Source organism: Anarhichas minor, unplaced genomic scaffold (assembly GCF_050575085.1).
Source record: "Anarhichas minor isolate MPS153535 unplaced genomic scaffold, ASM5057508v1 ptg000052l, whole genome shotgun sequence".
NCBI classification, from domain to species: Eukaryota; Metazoa; Chordata; class Actinopteri; order Perciformes; family Anarhichadidae; genus Anarhichas; species Anarhichas minor.
Window position 1 is genome coordinate 2,955,364 of NW_027466498.1, and position 21,299 is coordinate 2,976,662.

General features: G+C 42.0%; 1 protein-coding gene across 1 annotated transcript in view; it reads left to right on the forward strand.

The window, feature by feature from the left end:
* Positions 1 to 1,682: 1,682 nt before the first annotated feature.
* Positions 1,683 to 21,299, forward strand: part of LOC142931483 (seizure protein 6 homolog) — a 188,734-nt gene continuing 169,117 nt past the window's right edge. Inside the window, exons 1-3 of the mRNA XM_076075411.1 lie at positions 1,683 to 2,157; positions 7,605 to 8,117; positions 10,232 to 10,365. Coding sequence (XP_075931526.1) covers positions 1,683 to 2,157; positions 7,605 to 8,117; positions 10,232 to 10,365 — 1,122 coding nt within the window. The remainder of the gene's footprint in view (positions 2,158 to 7,604; positions 8,118 to 10,231; positions 10,366 to 21,299) is intronic.

The following is a 21,299-nucleotide window of genomic DNA, read 5'->3' on the forward strand; positions in this document are numbered from 1 at the left end:
TACTGTTCCTTCTGTAAACGCGGAGCCAAGACACTTCAAATGCAACTAGTGGCTATCAAAAGAGACCAACTAAATATGCAGGAAGCAATTGAAACTCTCTCAGACAACACCAGGGTAAATACGACTGACATTGTAAAGCTGCAAACGGACTTACAAACAACAAACACCAGGATAAACTCACTGAACAAAGATTTAGGAGATATAGCTGTACGGATGGAGGAGGAACTGAAAAAAAAAACCGGATCGCACAGCCAACTTGCCGCTGACTTTAAAACTGAAGCAGAACATATCATATCGACATCTAATGCACTAGCTACGGCTAAGATCAATTCACTGGAACAGAAACTGGAACACATCACTAGCAAAATCAACCCTACACAACTGACGTCAGTTGCCCAAGACACAAGAAGCCTTAGAGAGGGTTTAAATGAGCTGGAAGACATAGAAAAGAGGAAATTGAACCTAATTGTTTTCAATCTACCAGAATCCACAACCCAGGAGGAAGACATCCAGGCAGTCCAAACCTTAAACAAAGATGAATTCAAACTAATCGTTAGAATTAACAAAGTAACACTATTTGGAACATTTGACAAGGACAAACGGAGGCTACTGAAGATTGAACTAGAGACTTTGAGCGAGAAGAAACAAATTTTAGCAAGGGCCGCTGAGCTTCGCAAAAGTACAAATGATGTCTACAACCAGGTGTATATCCGTCCGGACTTAACTAAAAAACAACTCGAGGCCTCAAAAAACTTGAGAGCGTCCCTACAGGAGACTCGCCTGGCAAACCCATCCAAACACTGGGTAATCAAGAGAGGAAGGATAGTCGAGGCTCCAGGAAACACAGCAGCAGCAACAACAGTTCAGACCTAAACAGATGTAAACTCCCACCAGCCCAAACCAACTGTAAACTAGGAAATCTGAAGGCGTACTATACCAATACGGACAACTCAGTCATGAGCAAATATGATGAACTTTTAACACTAGTAAACACACATGACTTCAGCATTATTTGCCTTACTGAAATCAAACCAAAAATAGGACAAACACCAGACTTGCCTACTATGAGCATCCCAGGTTATGACCTGTTTACAAGTGACTTGTCCGCAACCAACACGAGGGGTACGTGTATTTATACCAAGACCAATCTCAAAACCAGGCAAATCCATCCAGATGTGCACAGTCAGTATAAAGACAGCACTTGGGTGACCATCAAAGGGAAAGACCACAGTGACCTACTAATAGGATCCATCTACCGTAGCGGAAGCCCATCGACTGCCATCCCACGTGACGATGATCTTCATGCAACTTTACAGTGGGCAGCTTCAACTCCCCACACACACAAACTTCTAGTCGGCGACTTTAACCACCCAGACGTGGTATGGTCCCCTACACCCGAACTCCCGGAAAACACAAGTCCAAGTGGCCCTGCCACCAAGTTCATCAGGGACTGTTATTACCATCAGCATGTCACTCAGCCTACCAGATATCGGGCCGGCCAAACACCCACTAGAGATGACTTGATCTTTACCAACGAAGGCGAAATTGTTGAGCAACTATCCATTATGGCACCCATAGGATCAAGTGATCATGTGGGAATCTCATTCAAACTAGTCTTTGGAACCAGCTCCTCTACATTGTTAAAGCCTACCTACAACTATAACAAAGGTGACTATGCAGCTATGAAGACTATGCTTGACATCAACTGGGAAGACAAGCTAATGGGGAAAAGCACCCAGGAAATTGCCAACATACTGGAACAAACCATCCATGATGCCATGGTGAAGTGTATCCCCCTGAAGGCGATCAACCTGGACACGACAAGGAAGAAAAAACCACTGTGGTTGAACAAACAGGCTCTACAAAAGGTAAAGAGAAAATACCACACCTGGATACGATACCTAAATACCAAAGACGGCCAGGACTACCAGACATACATCACAGCAAGGAACGAGGCGACTCATGCGGCAAGAAAGGCTAGACGGGACTTTGAGCACAAGCTGGCAAAAGACTCACGCACCAACAGCAAAGCCTTCTGGAACTATGTAAACAGCCGCAGAACAATTAGACCAAATATCGCAGATCTGAAGAACAAGGATGGAACCTACAACAGCGACGACAAGAGCAAAGCCAATATTCTAAACGACCAATACTCAGGTATTTTCACCAGAGAGGATACCACCACCATGCCAACATTCACAGCAAAGCTGCTGACCTCAGACCTGCGGATTTCGATTACAGAGGACAGGATACTCAAAAAGCTCCGATCCATCAGAACAGACAAATCCCCGGGGCCTGATCAGATCCACAACCGATTACTTAAGGAAATGGCTGATATCCTTGTTTCACCATTGTGTAGCCTGTTCAACACAAGCCTAGCCAGCGGCGAGGTACCTGTACAGTGGAAAACGGCAACAGTAACCCCCATCTTCAAAAAAGGCGATAAGTCTGACCCAGCAAACTACAGGCCCGTCTCACTTATGTCAGTAGTGTGCAAACTCATGGAAAGACTGATTGCTGAAGACATCAGGGAGCACCTGAAATCTAACGACCTTCTATGCAAGCAACAGCACGGCTTCACGTCCGGCAGATCAACAGTTACTAATCTACTGGAAGCAATCGACATCTGGACTGAAGCCCTTAGTCACAAGCTTCCAGTCAATATTCTCTTCCTAGATTACGCTAAGGCCTTTGATACGGTTCCACACGAGAGACTTCTCCTTCAACTTTCAACCTTTGGCGTCCAAGACAACGTACTTCAATGGATCCGTAACTTTCTTACCAATCGCAGACAACGAGTAGTGGTAAATGGACAATTCTCTAATTTTGCAAACATCAACAGCGGGGTACCTCAAGGCTCAGTACTTGGCCCTTTGCTGTTTGTACTATTTGTGGCTGATATACCGGATTTCCTCAACAACTTTGTCCTGATGTTTGCCGACGACACTAAGATCTTTGAAGTCATATCACAGCTACATGACATGCAGCACTCCAGTCTTCAGTGTGACTTGGACCATCTCCAATCTTGGGCCCAAACAATGTGCATGTTATTTCACCCAGATAAATGCAAAACAATGCACCTCGGGAACACTAACCCGCAACGCACATACACAATGAGGAACAATGATGGCACAACCCACCAGCTTCAAATCACACAAGAAGAGAAAGACTTGGGTGTAATTATCGACCGCAACCTCTCATTCTCCAGGCACATCCAAACCCAGGTATCCAAGGCCAACCAAGTGTTAGGAGCAATCAAACACACGTTCAAGTCCTTGGATCAAACATCATTTCTCCACCTGTACAAATCCTTGGTACGTCCTCACCTCGAGTACGCCTCAGTCGTCTGGTCACCCAAACTCAAGCGGGACAAAGATGCCCTGGAACAAGTTCAGAGACGTGCAACTAGACTAGTGCACGGCCTCTCAAATTTCTCATACCCAGAAAGACTTGTCAGCCTCAACTTGCAAACGCTGGAATTTCGATGTAAACGAGCCGACATGGTCCAAACTTTTAAAATACTGACAGGAATTGACAGCGTACAGTCTGACAGAAGTTGTGAAGTATGTGGCAATAGTATGTTCAAAAAATCCCTCAGCACCAATACAAGAGGTCACGATCTGAAACTACAGGTACAACACCAGCCTGGTCCACGGAAACCTTTTTTCTCAAGTAGAACAACACCATTATGGAACAGCCTGAGTCAAGGAACAGTTAGTGCCTCCTCAGTCGACGCATTTAAGACCAGCCTAGGGAGAGAATGGCAACACCATCAAAGCCAACACCAAAACATATTTTCCTACTAATTCACCGTCCAGTCCCACGTTCTGCATTAACATATCTTACAAACCTTGAGACTCAACTATTTACAAATGAGGATCAAGCCATCACCTTGGTTTAGGGTCTCAATACTCTTATAGGGTACCTAATGACCTTTACTAAAGATAAATTACTAAAGATAAATTAATGAAGAGTTCAATGACACGGTTGTACAGAACATCGGTGCCTTATAGTTCCAGTCAGAGGTCCTCCTGCGAACGTGTTAGTTGAGTTGTAGATCCACTCGGGTCTCAGCAAAGGTTTTCAAAAGCACCGTAGCTTGTAAGTGTCCTGTCGTGTTGTTGCCTTGGTTATCCAACTCAGGTTAGCAAATCCAGCTTAACTCCAAACACCAAGATGCTCAGTCACAATTAAAACGCATTCCCAGCCATAAAATGTGCGTAAAATGCTTATCCGACGCTGTCAGCCAGGAATACCGTTCGTACAAATCCTTTTCCTGGCTGGGTCAGAGCTGCTAGCTGTGGGGTTGACCGACCCTTTCTTACGATGTCCAGCTTTTCTGGAAATGTCCTTCTCCAGAAAGGTGTTGCCAGTAACTCCCGAATCTGTTTCTCCTCCTCCTTCAGCCAATGAGTGTTAAAAAAACAAAGCTACACTTTTACTTAAACTGCAAAGGCTTCCTAGCGGGCCTCGGGCCTCTCTTCTTACCTAGAAAAATAGAGGCGAAATCTGATTGGATAAAAGCTCTACTTAAAACAAGCTGCACTGGAAGCAGCGCAACTGAGGAATGAATGAAGTTTCTTCCCACATTTTACAGGTACATTTTCACACTAGTCTTAGCACAAGTGGGTGAGTGATTTTATCTTCAGTATTCATTACGACTGGCATGTGAAGAGCTGCGTATGCAGAGACCCTTTGATACATTTGATGCCTGTGTCTTTAATTGGCCGTGGAGATTTATTTTCACAGCTGCCTCATCCCACAGAATATTTTATGTTTCATGCACGCATCTGATTCACTTTGAGCCAAAGGAACTGACAAAACACAATGCTCACCCAGAGTGTGTACATTATCTTTCACACCTTGTGGCAGCAGGGTTAAAACAGATCTCCAGTCAGTCAATTTGGGATTCTGTGTCATTCATTGTATTTCTTGTGGATTTACCTGCCAATGTGTGTGATTCTGTGCAAAGAGCCGTGTGTGTTCGAGCATCAAGGTGCTGGGTGGGAAGTGGCTCAGCTACAATAAACCCTGATTGTTTGAAGCAGATAGCTATTAGCCGGCAGAGAGTGGGAGCTGTTATGGTGGAAATGAAGCATTGTTAAAGAAACATAAGACTTCCCTCGGCGGATGATAGCCTCCTGAAGGGGTCTCAGATTAGATCTCACAGGTGCACTTGGGAAGGGAGCGCTGATAATTACACTGGGAGAATTATAGCGGCTCATCAAATCTCCTCAGGAATGAATATTAAGGGGCGACTGTGGCTCACTGGCTTAAGAGGGTTGTCTGGTAACCAGGGTCAACGGTTCGATCCTCGACTGGGACGTGTCACGTGTCGTAGTGTCCCTGAGCAAGACACTGAACCCCCAGCTCCCCGGGCGCCTATCATTGGCAGCCCACTGCTCCCTATATACAGGGATGGGTCAAATGCAGAAGTCAAATTTCGTGTATGTGTATATGACAATAAAAAGGGATTCTATTCTATTAAGTTATTACGTTATTACGAGGAGGATAGGCAGGGAAGAAGCCACTGATGTGAGCAATTTACAACAATTGTTTGGGTTGTAGGGTTTGGCTTTTTACAAGACATATTTAGTCTGCCAATGGACTCAGAGTGGTGTAATGGCACCAATGCACTGCTCCACATAAAGAAGTGTTGAAGGGAAATATAGCTAAAATTCAGCTTTGAAAGATGGAATGGATGCCGAGCTATGTGAGTCAATGTTCACATCTCCGTCCAGAAGCATGAGATAGGTTCTCTCTGCCTTGATGTCAGTGTGAAGTACAGTGAAGCAGAGCAGTGAACGAGCAGATAAAGAGGGAGATTGAATTTAGGATTTATTTTGTGGCTATGAAGTTGTACTTTCTGCTGTCAAATTCCCTGCAGCTCTGTGAAATTATACTTACATTTCAAGACTGAGAGAAATCAGTATCACAATATAAATCTTTTGAGTAGAACAGAGTTGTTGGGCAGCAGAGTCATATATATATATAATCATAATGTATATATGTACACAGCTCATAGTGGCACGTTGCTAAAATAAACACTACACAGCAGCAAAGTTTAATTATAGCAGAACTCAACAAAAAATGTCTGGTCAGTCCTTCCTGGTTTGCAGTTGACAGCATCTGCTAAATTTAACACTAAATCAGTAAAGCCATGGACTTTTGTACAGTGCGACACAATGTGCAATTTCAGCCCATCAGGTATTGAAAATATTGCACAATGCTATATGGTGATTGGTCATCTGCTCTCCACTGCTGCAAAAGCTTCCAAGGTCCTTCAGGGCCTCAAAGGCCCCTATTGTGTGGCAATTAGTATGTGGTAGTAGTATGTTCCTCATACGTTTCTAGATAAAAACCTGTAGTTTAGCGATGGGTGATTGTAGAGTAAAAATCTTGTCTTGATAGCTTTATTATTTCAGGTGGTATAATGCTCACATGGTGCACATTCCTTAATAATTTTGCGTTTAATCAAAGACACACTCAGTGACACACTGAGAACCTGGGATCAGGTAGTTCTCTTTTAAATTCTCTGTTTTGTGTATCCAGTCTGTTGTGTCTGTCTGAGGTACTTGAAGGACAGAGGGTGAGAATAATGTCCACTCAGGTCCACTTAGTAAGTTTGATGCCTGTAACATATTAGTTTGTTTGATGTGTTCCTTGAAAAGTGTAGCTGTTCTGAATGGCCACACACAAAGGTGGGACAAAAGCCTGCTGTCATACAGAGTGGTGAGAAGCTCTAATTGTACAAATGGGGATAACGGCGGAAACTTTCGACTCCTTGAGGGCATCCTTGGGTTGCACCCAGTTGTTCGTGGAAAGTAATTGTAATTGTTGAATACAACTAAATTCTGATATGGGGGGCATGCACACACTGTTTAAAGCACCCTAACTCCTTCATCTGGCCCTGATTCCTTCACTGCCTGTGACAGTTATACTTAAACCAAATGAAGCTTATAATATGCAGGGTTTTCCTTAAAACAATGTATGGACTAATTCAGAAATAACCCTCTGTCATCACTTCTGACCCACTAGAATTGTGTGGTGGTGTCTGGTTCTACAGAGACCCTAGCCTCTGGCTGGACTTTCTCTTTTCTTTTCTCAGTCCCAGGTCATCAAATACCTCCTGTGACAGATAATTGACATTGTTATTTTGACGTGTGAAATAAGTGTGATAAAGAAAGATGACAAAGATTATTTTTACGGCTTTGTTTTTAATTAAAATGGTTAGTGAAAAAGGGAATAAATAGAGGAAAATAAATGACTGTTTTGACTTTCAACTAAAAACGTAACATGTTACCATGTTAAATATTGCACTTAGTGTTTTTTGGATTGAAGGATTCTTAGCCTTTGTTGCAGAGATGCGTTATGGCACAGGCTGGTTGCTTGCTGTAGTACCCTTCTCTATAATTAACCAATTTGAAATGGGATTGGCAGTGTGTTAAATAATAGTGGATGGAAAGGTTTGGATCCAAAGCAGAGAACAGTTAGGAAAGTAAAGCCAGAAATCTCTGCACCTGTACAGCCAAGTGATCATTGAGCCTGTGGTACAAATCAACATCCATCCAACAATGTCTGTTATTCTCTTTCATTTTCCACAGCCTCTGTCTCTGAGGATGGTGGCTCTATCACCCAGGGAAGCCCTCCAGAGAGCGAGGCCAGGCTGTACCCCACCACCCAGGACACAGGACGGAGGCTCCTTGTTGTCACCACCGTCCCACCTGTCAACTTCCCGAACCACCACCCACTCTACCGAAATCCCCTCCAACACCCTCAGGGTCAGCCCAACTACTTCGAAGACAGCGGGTTATCCAGCTCTCAGCGCACCTTCTCCACCCTGCCGTCTGGGGCTTCAGATGAGAGTGCTGAAATCTCCAACGTGCAAACAACCCTTGTAATGCACGCATTAGCAGCCACGTCTCTCTCCAACACCCCTGTTCCAGTCACCAGCGTGGCTCCAGAACATGCTGCCAGCATTCCCTCTGCTGCTGCTACTGCCGCAAAGGAGAAAGATGTAGTGAGGTCCGGTCAGCCTGGACTGAAGCACAATGTGAGGCCAGGTAGTAATGAGGAGGAGACAACCACCACCACCATCACCACCATGCAAAGTCTAGGTAAGGGTAGATGGTACCAATGATGTTCTGGTTGGTTTTAATCACCAGCTGTAGAGCCCTCCTGTCCTGAGCCGTAAGATTTTATGATAATATTTCTCCAAGGCCCATTTAGTCACAGTTTACATACATTATGTTCTTGTGCACTATACATTCTAAAATAGTGACCCCTAAATGCCCTTCAGTGGCCTTGTAAACGTCCGCATCTTTCAATCCCCACACCCCTTTAATTGGCCGTTGTTTGTCCGTTTGTTTTCTGTTAATACAAACTATTTTACCTTTTACCTCTTGTCTTGATACATTCTTTCAAATCTACTGTGGACATTTACATTACTGAATGTAGCATGTTGGCCGTTGTTGGGAACGAAAAGGAGCGTGTTTGAGTTATCAGCATGTAAGAAAACTAAACTTATTGACAGGTACATATATAGCAGGTGAACACTGCATCATCTACACTTAACACTAGGCGGCAGTATTTGCACAGTGTGGGCGAAAACACGGAATACCATAACTTAACACTAGGTGGTAGTGATTGCTTTAAATAAAATACAAGTCATTACAAACAGGTTTTAAGTGTTGGGAACGAAGAGGAGGTTTGGGTTATCAGCATAAGAAAACTAAATTATTGACATTTGAATTATTAATGTCATTAAGATTATTAACGATTATTAATAATAATAGGGCACCACCCTGTGAACAGGGACCAATAACCAAACGATAAACTAAGTCTCATAATTAGTATTCACTTACAATGTCAATAGTCAAAGTGCTATTACATATTCAGAGTGAAAGTGAAGGTTTAAGTTCGAGCAACTGACCACATATCCAGCTATTATCACAATACACATGCACAAAGTAATCACAGATAGCTGCTCTTTAAAATATAACAGTTTATTAAGTTCCAATAATAATGATCTAGTCAACTAATATCTAAAACTAACAACTATACATTTATGAGCACGCTATCTAAAATCAACAAACTATGATAAAGGGGGGGAGTGTGTGTTATTTGTGGAGTTAAATATATCTCAAAATGGTCTTAAATGTGTATAACTTGATCTTAAAACAAAAAATAAGATTTGTGTATAATTTTGAGTACTTACAAATGCATATTCCAATCTACACACAAATATCAAGCATTTTGAACATGTGTAAATACATGAAATAGCATTCCATAATTGGAAAAATACAAACAACGTCCACCACCTACCAGTGGCTTATTTAAACAATATATTTACATGCATGGGCTACTGTACTGCATAGAGTATATAGTTGGTAGATTTATGTGTTCTTACCAAGGGACGACAAGCTATTCTGTAAATTTAGAAGAAAATGTCTTTTCCACTTTGAAATTACATACAATTTTACCAAAATCCCAGATGTACTAGTTTTACACATGCACTTAAACGCAGCATGCATTTGTGGATCTGTGTGGAGCTGGAGACGGTGAAAATAGTATCAAAACTCCACACACAACTGTAACCTGATCCGTGCGTATCAGGTAATCGGTGCACACACATTTAACAATCTGCAAATAAATACAAAAAATGTCACAAATACTTTGACATTTCTATACACATGCAGTTTTACCAAGGCAAACATGATCAGATCTATGAAGTTAAAAGTCTGTACGTAAATATAAATATTTATTCAGATTGTGATTCGTGCATTTGTGAAACTGTTTTACAAGTGTTCAAATTGCTTGGTATTTGTGTTTAGATTGGAACATGCATTCGTGAGTACACCTAATTTGACTCCATATTTACAATTAACAACAAAATAGAATTTGTGTCAATGCCTTCCAAAATGACACGTATGACCATTGCACAACTAAAATGAGCTGGTTAAGGTGAGGGAAAGGACATTTTCATGGTTTAAAGAACTTAACAGCTGACAGTTTTTGTTGTCCCATGGCCTCAGTGCCATCTCGGGACAATTCACTATTGCCATGAATACTATTATGAGGGGAAATTCACCAACTAAAACCAGCTTGCATAGATTAGTATGTTAGGGTTAAATGTTTGTGAATTTGGGTAAATGAATGACTGTGTGCGTGTGTGTGTGTGTCTGCATTGCTTCCATCAGTCTCATTGCCATGCTGCTGTTTGTCCTTGCAGTTCCCTGCCAGCTGAACTTGACTGGGCCAGAAGGATACATAGAGGCTCCGCCACAGTCCAGCTCTGCTTTTCACTCCACTATGGACTGCAGCTACGTCATCACTGTCTATATGGGCTATGGAGTGGAGGTCCAGGTAAGAGCAACATCCATCAATACTGCATATGTTGGACTCCTGATTCTCTCCAGCAAGCCTGATGTCATGGAAGATTCCTACTTAAAAAATGTACTACTGTTATACATGTAATCTACTAAATGGATGGAAAGGTGTATACTTTATAACTATGGTAGTTATTTTTGTCAAAAGACAGCTACATAGATGTGATATCATATTTGTTAAAATTGAGATTGATGGTAACTATTAAAAACATCTGATTTGTATGATATTCAATGAAAAGCTATGGCTTTCAAAGAACACCTCATCTCTACCAAGAAGATAAATGCACCTTCCAGGGAATCAAAAGTTGTCTTATTACTGGTTCTAGTGGGACAGAGAAGATGAGTGGACTGGTTCTAGTGGGACAGAGAAGATGAGTGGACTGGTTCTAGTGGGACAGAGAGGCTGAGTGGACTGGTTCTAGTTGGACAGAGAGGATGAGTGGACTGGTTCTAGTGGGACAGAGGATGAGTGGACTGGTTCTAGTGGGACAGAGAAGATGAGTGGACTGGTTCTAGTGGGACAGAGAGGATGAGTGGACTGGTTCTAGTGGGATTTATGTGTTACTAATGTTTTTGCGCCTACCATGGTGTCCAAAGGTCTTTTTATTTACTCTTGGCCAGTTTTTTTTACATTTTCCGTCCTCTTATCTGGTTGAATAATTGAAAATCAGTTGTGTGTACTGGCTGCAAAGTGCCATCTATAGAAAATTAATATATTTCATTGGTTTGGACATTAGGGCTCAAGGTACTGTTTATTATGGTGACCCGTAAATGGACTTTATTTTATAGCCTAAATATGTTATTTAATTGAATGGGTCTATCATACACTATAATCATCATCATATACAACTTTTTCATTACTCTCTCTTCACCCCCCATCTTTTCAAAAATGAAAATGAATTGACCTACTTTATACTTTCATCTCTTCATATATGTATACATATGTGGTGACATGCTGATACTATAATAATAGTGTGAACTATGCCAGGCTTAGTTTTTATTTATTCAGACACTGTGTTGTCCCTGTGCAATATGGCTCTGGATCCATTCAGCCATTGTCCATTTGTGTCCAAATCATTGCCCCTTTTTATTAAATCACTGAGCATGGTGTTGGCCTACAGTCGGATGGATGGCTTCAATTAGCTTTTTAATTTTTCATCAACAATAGTTCTCCAGCCATCTCTGGGCAAGCAGTGCAGATATATAGCTTGCATAGCAGCTGCTGTGACAGCAGAGTAATTCACTGTTCATTTCAAAAATACAGGTCCATTACGCTCCCCTCCCTTCCAGTATGTTTGGATTCTACAGTATAAGAGGATTTCACCAGAAATATGTCAGATATCGTGAATCATGCTTTCATAGACCAACCAATTCTGAAATACCAGTTTATGTTTCCTCACATGTCACAAGATAAAAAGGCTTTGAATTATAAGGTCAATAGGGATATTTTACTCATTTTTAAATCACTTTTGTCCATAAGAAGATTGTATGTCATGTAGCTCTACGACAATCAATTTTGAATACATTGTGAATTGTACATAGATTGTAGGTCTCTTCTTTGACACTGGCTATTGTGTCTCAACACAAAACTCTTTCGTCTGTCTTCTGCATGAGATCGGATTTTGGTAATATCACTAAGTGGTGCAATAGTTCAAGGGCGGAGGTTTGGTTTCAACATTGGTGGGGGCACATATTATGCGGGGTTATCAGGCTCCTCCCCCACGAATAGTGGAAATCAAAGTCCATCCACCAGGTGAAACTTCTAAATATACAAATATAGTGGATGCAATAAGCAATAAGGCTCTCAGTCATTCTGTATTGCTTTCAAATATGTATTCGGTAACACGTTATAATAACTACACGCTATGAAGCATTAGTTAAGTATGAGTAAATACTTAATTAATCATTTGTAAATCATTGTTCCTATATTAACACTCATTAGTATGCAACTCATAAGTTATAAATGTTTTATTCTTGATTAATAAGCTTGATTATTATAGGTTTCATGATTGTGTTTTCATACTTTATAAATGATGGATTCCCCATTTGTAAAATAAGTATTTTTAGTTTTAGTTTGTATATATATTACAAACCAATTTTTAACCTATTAACACTCCGATGTTAGAAGTACTTCCGGCGCCACACGAGTGGCAGCCTTTTACAGCAGCTCCTGCTCACCACTGAGCTTTTTCTTTATATTGTGTTATTTTTAGTGCTGGGCAAGTTAACGCATTAATTTCGCGTTAACGCATTCATTAATTAACGCCGACAATTATTTTATCGCACGTTAACGCATTTTTTAAATTTATTATAATTTATTTTATTTTTTTATTTTTTTTATTGAAAGACAAGAGACAATACATAGACATAACAACAGAGGATGACAAGAACAGTGGGATAAAAGCCAGCAAACATCCTATAGTCAGTTGTGTATGTGTGTGTGTGTGTATGTCCTTGAGCCTTTTGAGATGGGAAAAAAAAAAATAATAATAATAATAATTAAAAAACAGGCAAGTATTTTTAATTTATTATTATTGTAACAGACTGTCTCATGTTTATCGTTTTGTATTGGAGATATGATGTCCCTTCAGGGTTGCCGTAGAGAAAAGGCGACTTCCGCTTCTGGTCGAGGGCAGAAATAAAGAGAGAAGCTGCACCAGCTGTTGCTCTCCCTGGAGACTACTGGACATCATGAGCGAAGGACTTTGAAAGTTAGCGGAAAGATTAACGTGAGACAACATCCGGTTTATTCAGATGAACATCCGGTTTTCAGAATAAGATGCCAACAAAGTATGAATTATATTCACATTAAATGTAAAACATTCTCGCATGTTAGCACGATAGCTGCGTACGTACCCCCCTCTGCTAACGCTGAGGCGGCCTGTGACGTCATCCACTCGGCGACGAGCAGGCTGCTGAGACAACACCCTAATGCCCTCCTCCTTCTCTCTGGTGACTTTAATCATGCCCCCCGTCCTCCACTCTGCCCACATTCACCCAGTATGTCACATGCCACACCAGAGACAATAAAACACTGGATCTATTCTATGCCAACAGCAAGGAGGCATACACCTCATTACCTCTATCTCCCCTAGGAAGATCTGACCACAACCTGGTGCACCTCCGGCCTGTGTACAAACCTCTTGTACAAAGGCAGCCAGCTGTGACCCGCACAGTAAAAAGATGGTCTGAGGAAGCCGAGGAGGCTCTGAAAGACTGTTTTGACTCTACTGTGTGGGAAGTATTCAGTGATGCCCATGGGGAGGACATTGACAGTCTCACTAACTGCATAACAGACTACATAAACTTCTGTGTGGAGAACACCGTACCCACCAGGACTGTACGGTATTTTTCCAACTGTAAACCATGGATCACTCCTGAAATAAAGTCTCTTCTCAAGGAGAAGAAGAGGGTCTTTAGATCAGGAAGCAACAGTTATATGTTGTCCCTGACAGGGGGGTTGGATCAGAAAACTCCTTTTGTCTTTCTAGAGGGCACAGACAAACGACAGATTTTGTTACTCATTTTGAAGGACATGTTCATTTGGTATAGCCTACCAAGAAAAGTCTTTAAGTCGTATTTCAGAATGCGTGCATATGAGTCCTTGAGCAACCCTCTGTTCATTTGACAATTCTTACGCTAATCATTCAAAAATATTCTTGACACTGTTGATGATCTTTTCTGTAATATTTTTGTCTTTAGAGCTGCTGCAAGTCCTAATTTTGTGTGAAAGAATGCTGCCAGATATCACTCACCACAGTGCACCCCATAGTGTTAGCATGCAGCACTTTGAGCCAACAACCTCCTGCAGAAACACAGATGCATTAGTATTCTTATCACTTAATGGCTACATTTATCTAAAGATTAACTAAAAAGATTCTAAGGCTGAACACATGAGTGAAGGAAAATATTTTAACCTCCTTTCCTGAGAATGTGACATACCAACGAAGGATGTACTAGCATACAGTGGCCATGCAAATGCACTGTAGATGTTCAATGTCACCTCCACAAATGTGTTCGGCCCGTAGACAATGGCGGACGCTCCAAATGATTACAGCCACTCTCTCCACTCTAAGGCATTCACAGTCGTTTTGAAGCGTCTGACCTTTTTGGGGAAGCTTATGTGATGATTTAAGTAGCGCCCTTGTCTCTACCTGAAAACCCCCACCTCCACATGATTAACTCCAAGAGCTTTGCTTCCTGCTGCTCATAAAATATACAATGGCTATTACACTGCTGACCTTCCAGATGCCTGGCCTAATATATTTAGGATAAAAAAATGAATATGTGGTTGCAAATCATGGTCAATGACGTCTTCCAGCTGATTCTTGTTGCTGATGTGGTGAGAAAAGGACAGGGAAGAGAAAAAAATGAAAGGAAAGGTAAACGATGTCAGACAGCCAGAAAGGAAGAGGAAGATAGGCAAATAGCACAGCTACTTCCTTCCTTCTCTCTCTCTTTCTCCCCTTTGTTCTTTTTCCCTTCTCTTCTCTGTATATGGTGGAGTGGAGGTGGCAACAGCTGGAAGCGGCTTGATATCCTCCCAGGTCCATTTTCTTCATATGCATATTTTATTTCTGTCTGCAAATGTATTATGTTGCTCATTCTTAGTACACGTCATCTTTAGCATGCTCCATCCCTCCCTCCTCATTTGCTCTCCCTGAGGTTTCTTCCATATTTCCCCCATAAGTTTTTTGGGGGAAGTTTTTCCTTGTCCCAAGTGTGGGTCAAATGATGGTGTCGTATGCTGTAAATAATAATACATTTTATTTATATAGTGCTTTTCAAAATTCTCAAAGACACTTTACAATAAAATAAAAGCATAGAACACGCATTCGTCACACATTAAAAGCAGTTCTGAATAGGTGGGTTTTGATTTCTGATTTGAACATGGAAAGGTCAGTGCAGTCTAGGTTGTGTTTGGGGAGAGAGTTCCAGAGGAAGGGGGCAGCTATGGAGAAGGCTCTGTTGCCCCATGTCCGGTGCTTGGTCCTGAGTGGAAGGGACAGGAGGTTGGCATCAGAGGAGCGGAGCTGACGGGATGGAGTGTGGTGGTGAAGCAGGTAGGTGAGGTAGGAGGGGGCCTGATTATGGAGGGCTTTGTGAGTGAGGAGAAGGACTTTGTATTGGATCCGTTGTGGGACGGGGAGCCAGTGGAGGTTCTGGAGAACAGGGGTGATGTGATGGGAGCGGGATTGGGTGAGCAGGCGAGCAGCAGAGTTCTGGATGTACTGGAGTTTATTTAGGATTTTGAATGATGTGCCATGAAGAATGCTGTTGCAGTAGTCAATTCTGGAGGTGATGGATCAAAATTTCAGCAGCAGATAAGGAGAGTGATGGGTGGAGACGGGCCATGTTTTTTAAGTGAAAAAAGCAGTTCTGGTGATTTGGTTAACATGGTGTTCAAAGAAGAGGTTGCTGTCAAACATGACTCCGAGGTTGCGGATGTGTGGGGAGGGAGACAGAGTGGAGTTGTCGATGGTGAGGCAGAAGTTGTAACTGGTTTTAGTGAGGGATTTGGGTTCGAGGCGGGAGAGAAAGATGTTGTGGTTGATGGTGTCAAAAGCTGCAGTGAGGTTGAGGAGGATGAGAATGTTGAGGTGACCACCGTCTGAGGACAGGAGGAGGTCGTTGGTGACTTTGAGGAGGGCTGTTTCAGTGCTGTGCTGTGAGCGGAAACCGGATTGAAATGGCTCGAACAGATCATTGGAGATGAGGTGGGCTTTGAGTTGTGCAGTGACCATGCGTTCCAGTATTTTTGACAGAAAGGGAAGATTGGAGATGGGCCGGAAATTGCTCATGGTGTCAGGGTCAAGTCGAGGTTTTTTGAGGATGGGGGTGACAGTAGCCAGTTTAAGTGTGTCGGGGACTGAACCGGAGCTGAGGGAGGAGTTAATGGTAATGTTGTGCCAAATAATGTAAAGCCAAATAAAATTTAATTGACATGACTTGACAAAGGAGAGAAAATAGAAAAATATGAAAATACATGATAAAAGCAAGGGTGTATAGGTTTACTTTCAGAAATGGCCAGATTCTTCAGTCAACAAAAAAAAGGAACTACGTGAATAGCTGGGATTTTGTCTGAAAGATCAAGGACTCAACAGCAGTCCCTGCAGCATGGAGTAGCATTGTGGGTCCAGGCCCTCCCACTGAGTATATGTTCTGTTGGCTTTGCCGTTTGCTTCGGTTTTTCTAAACCTAATTAAGTGGTTTTGTTGCCTTAACCTAAACCCAACTGCATGTAGTTATTTTAAGCCCAACCATGACGTTTATCCTAACCTAACTAAGTGCTTTTGTTGCCTAAATTTCATTTTGTACCATAATGTCATTAAGAATTTGTTTCGCTCACAACGAAACCAATAGATTGCATTTCGTGACGTTTTCGCCACGGTGAGTCCAGTTGCTGAACTGGTAATTATGTCCGGAGAATTTTTCAATTTTATTTAACCTATTGACAGTCATGCGTAACCGATCAAAAATGCTCTTGATAGTTAACTATTGACATCCCAAATTAAGAGGCCAATTAATTGGGGCAGCTGTGGCTCAAAGGTAGAGCCTCTGAGCCACTAAGGCCATGTCCACACTACTCCGTTTTTACTCCGTATTTGCTACGTTTACACTGAGCAGCCACACTACGCCGGAGTTTTGGAGCACCCTAAACGGAGGGATCTGAAAACTCCGGCGAGGTTGGAGGTGTTTGAGAACTCCGGGGTTGCGTTTGCGTGTGGACGGTCGTATACGGATGTACTTAGAAAAAATTACGCCCACACCCGTGTTCGCTACTGGATTGGTTCTTGGCAACCATGACGTCTCTGTCCCTGATTCGTCACACTCACTATCACATGACCCGTACCCGGAAGAAAACAAACTGGGCTACCAGCGATTCATTTCAACATGGATAACTAATTGCAAGCGTTGCTGCTAGCACAACAGCTAGCAGCAGCTATGCAGTAAAAGTCTGCATTTCTGTGGAGGAAGCAGCTGTTATTGGAGTGATTAGCGAGCGGCGTGACCGGCATCAGCCCGTTGTTTTTAGATTCTAATGAGAAGACATGCTGCTCTAACGTTTTACTTCTTCCGTTTGGTAGCCTTGAGAGACCTTAGTCTGTAAGTATGTATTTATGGAGCATGAAAATATGTACGTAGATATATTCTATTCGCGTGTTTAGTATAACATTTGTGTTGTATTAAATGCTAATCGCGGTTAGCATTTCTCCATTGGCGGTAATGTTAAAATTAGCTTAGAAGCTAGCTAGGCGGACATGTTACATGCTGGCTATATCATGGATTGTTGTTTTGTATTCGTGTAATGTGTATAGGGACAGTTCGTAAAGCCATATTTCATATTGTGCTTCCACAGTTTTACAAATAAAGATTCACACTGAAGTCTTGAAACTCTTCTATGGATTCCATGGTCTTTATTTCACGGATCTACTGTTAGCGATCTGCTAAGCTTTCCTGCACGAAGGAAGAGCAGAATAGAGTGAGAGACGTGTGTTGACCACATGTATGGACCCATATTCTAGTAAACGTTTACGTGTAAGTGTTGATTTTAAAGTAAATTTGATGTGAGAGAGATAGACCCGCACCGCTGTAATGCTAATCGCGGTTAGCATTTCTCCATGTTAAAATTAGCTTAGAAGCTAGCTAGGCGGACATGACGTTCAGAGCTACTAGTGAGAACAGACATCAACAACACGGAGGAAACGAGTGAGAGACCACATTGATGGACCCATAATCTAGTAAACGTTTATGTGTAAGTGTTGATGTTAAAGTAAATTTGGAGAGAGAGAGACAGAGCGAGTATTTTTTTTTTTTTTAACTAAGCAAGCAATTCACTTCCTGTTTACACCGTCACGCGCATGCCCAGTGTAGTTAATGGTCACGTGCTGTCCGCCTTCGACGGCTGCCGTGTGGACGCAGATCAACTCGAGAATGATGCTGAAACTCCCGTGTGGACGGAGATCGTTTCTATTTGACAAATCTGCATCCAAGGAGAAACGGAGTAGTGTGGACAGGGCATAAGCCTCACGAACATCCACTAATTGGAAGATTGGCAGTTCAATCACTGGCTCCTCCAGTCCGCATGCCGAAGTGTCCTCGGTCAGATGCTGAAACCCAAATTGCTCCTGAACACATCAGTGTGTGAGTGTGCGCAAATGTGAAATAGTTTAGAACACCTTACATGGTAACCTCTGCCATCAGTGTATGAATGTTTGTGAGGATGGCGCTTTGAATAGTCGGAAGACTAGAAAGGTGCTATAGAAATGCAAAAAACAACAGAGGTCTAAACTATTTTTATGTCATGTTTACTTGTATCGCTCTGCTGGTCCAAAAACGTACACATCTTGGCAGAAGATAGCTGTGTGCTAGGCCTAATGTAGATTAGAAGAAATATTCTCCTGATCTGATAAGATGCTGTCGCTCTCCTAGGATTATTAGGCCTAGGACAGCAACAGCAAAGAAGAGCAAAAATCTCCAATGAAGGCTTTACTCGATGGAAAAGTTGTTTTCTCTCTTCTCCCAACTGGTGGCAAGAGTTTGATTGAAAGATAGTTCATCCATTCACCTGCCAATTATTTTTTAAATTGCCTGCCATTTACCAAACAGTTTCCAATGAAGGCTTCTCAGATGTTTGTGTGTAACAAACCATCTGGCAGATCAATCATTCCCACCAAGTAAGTCAGACTGGTCTCATCCAGTACCCGTAGCTATGCCTACGAAAAATAATGCGCCTTAATATGTCATGCACGTAATAATGAACGAGGAAGTATTAAGACCGCAAAAGGTCACATAGAGCGGGCAGGAGTGGAGGTGAGTGAGGAAATTAGGTATGGGGACATCATCTTTCTAAATAGCTAGGCAGGGACCTAATTGACAAACAGTAACCTTCTTCTTGTCAAGGAGAATTCCCAAGTGACGTCATGCATAATTTGAGGGTAGGGATTGCCCCCCGGCCACTTGTGGTCTCTAAAGCCCAAGTGCAGCATTTGAACTGTTAACCGCCCGATGTGTCTCACAGCACACAGCTATACTTTTACTATTGCAGCATTGAAAGTAAGTTCCACATCAACTGCAGCCACCTTGGTTGTTTTCGGAAATGTTGTGATTGGCCGGTCACATCTCAGGCTGCTGAAAATCGGCCCAAAGCTAGGGGACCAGATTTCTCTGACGGATCAAATAAAACATGAGTTCGTAGATTTGTCTGGTTCACAGGCAAGAAGTAGCCCTTAACCTAATGAGGCAGAAAGTAAGGGTATAGATGACACAATGGTGTTGCCTACCTTGACCATAATTTAACCATAATTTACTTGCCATAATCTTTGCCTAACCTTAATATGACAATAGCCTGTTAACTGTCCCGGCACAGCACTGGAGAAATGATTAAATAATGTGGTGTTACATCCAGGGGGGTTATTTCATACTAAGCCAAATGACTATCCAGATCACAACATACTATATAGTGAGTGCCTTAGTTTCTGACTCCCAAGAAAGAATGCGGGCCCTGCAGTGGCTTCACTTGTCTCCTGCAGTGTTAACTTATTCGCAGCATGGTGAGAGCAGGCCCCAGTATCCACTGGTCCTTCCCCACTATGCACTGACTGCTAACGGCTTAATTTAGGTTAACAAATAGATGCAGAAACTTCAATAGCATAATGTACGGATGAGACTGCTCATTAATTGTCCATAACAGCCTCAACAAAACAGTTCCCTTCTACCTGCAGCATGTCAACTTTCCTGCATTTACATCCCCCAATCTCCAATTTGAATGATGCCCATGGATGACAGAAAATGAGTGGGGAAAGGGTAAAAGGAGAAGAATGGAAAGGAAGAAAACAAAAGAAAGAAAATGGAAGTGTTGAGGAAAGGAATAGGATGGTAAACCATCTAAAGCAAACCATGAGAGGAGGGGAGAGTGTTTGGAGCAGTTAAGGAAAGATAAGAAAAACAGAAGAAGAGAAAAGGAGATGATGAGCATGCACCTGAGATAAAATAGATGCAATTTCTCTCATCTTCCATTTACTCATTATTAAAAGTGACTCCAGTGTCCTGATGTGGCTGAGCTGGCGTGGTTAATTAATTACTCATGGATTATCTGTCCTCTCCTTTTGTTTGTTTATGGACCTCTTTACATGTGTCTTGGCTAAAATGTCTTATCAGCTTCTCTTAACTAAATTGAAAAGCCTCCCTTCATGGATAGACCGACCTAAACACATCTGGAATTCAAATACTGTTGGACACACATCAAAGATGTCAGGTGGACCTGGGAGGTCACTCAGAACTTTGTATACACCAAGTGACTTCTAATTTGTTTTATCAAAAAATCACGCTCATTAATCTACTTCAGAGGTCTTTATTAGCCCTGGAGGGTTACAACTTCCTGATTTGATTGTCTTTGTGTACAAGATAAGCCAGACTTCACCCTGATGCACGACTTTGATAAGATAAATTATGGGGTTGAGTTTGGAATATTTTACCAGGTAAGACCCCAAACCTGCAGCAGTAGCAGTAGAGTAAAACACATCTCCCACTCAGGTAAAATGGGGAAATTCAGACAGCAGAGATTACAGTGAATCCACCAGTCTGTCATCCAAGGCTACCTACAGAAACTAAAAAAGGCAGTTATTTTTGCACTGTTCTAATCAACTCTCGTTACAAACAGATCAGTATCTGTGCTGTTTGTTGGTTTAAAATTCAGAAATTGAAATATTTTTCATTTTGGGTCCAATGTATAACAGAATATTTCCTTCACCCAAAGGTCCTCCTGTTCTTCCACTTCTTTTGATGTGACATTAATAAAACATTGTGTCATAGCATGGAGCATCTTGGCTGCTGAGTTGGTTTCCCCCCCATTCTTTTTTTTTTTTGAACAAACATGATTTTGCACCAAATGTTCTGCCTTTACAATTT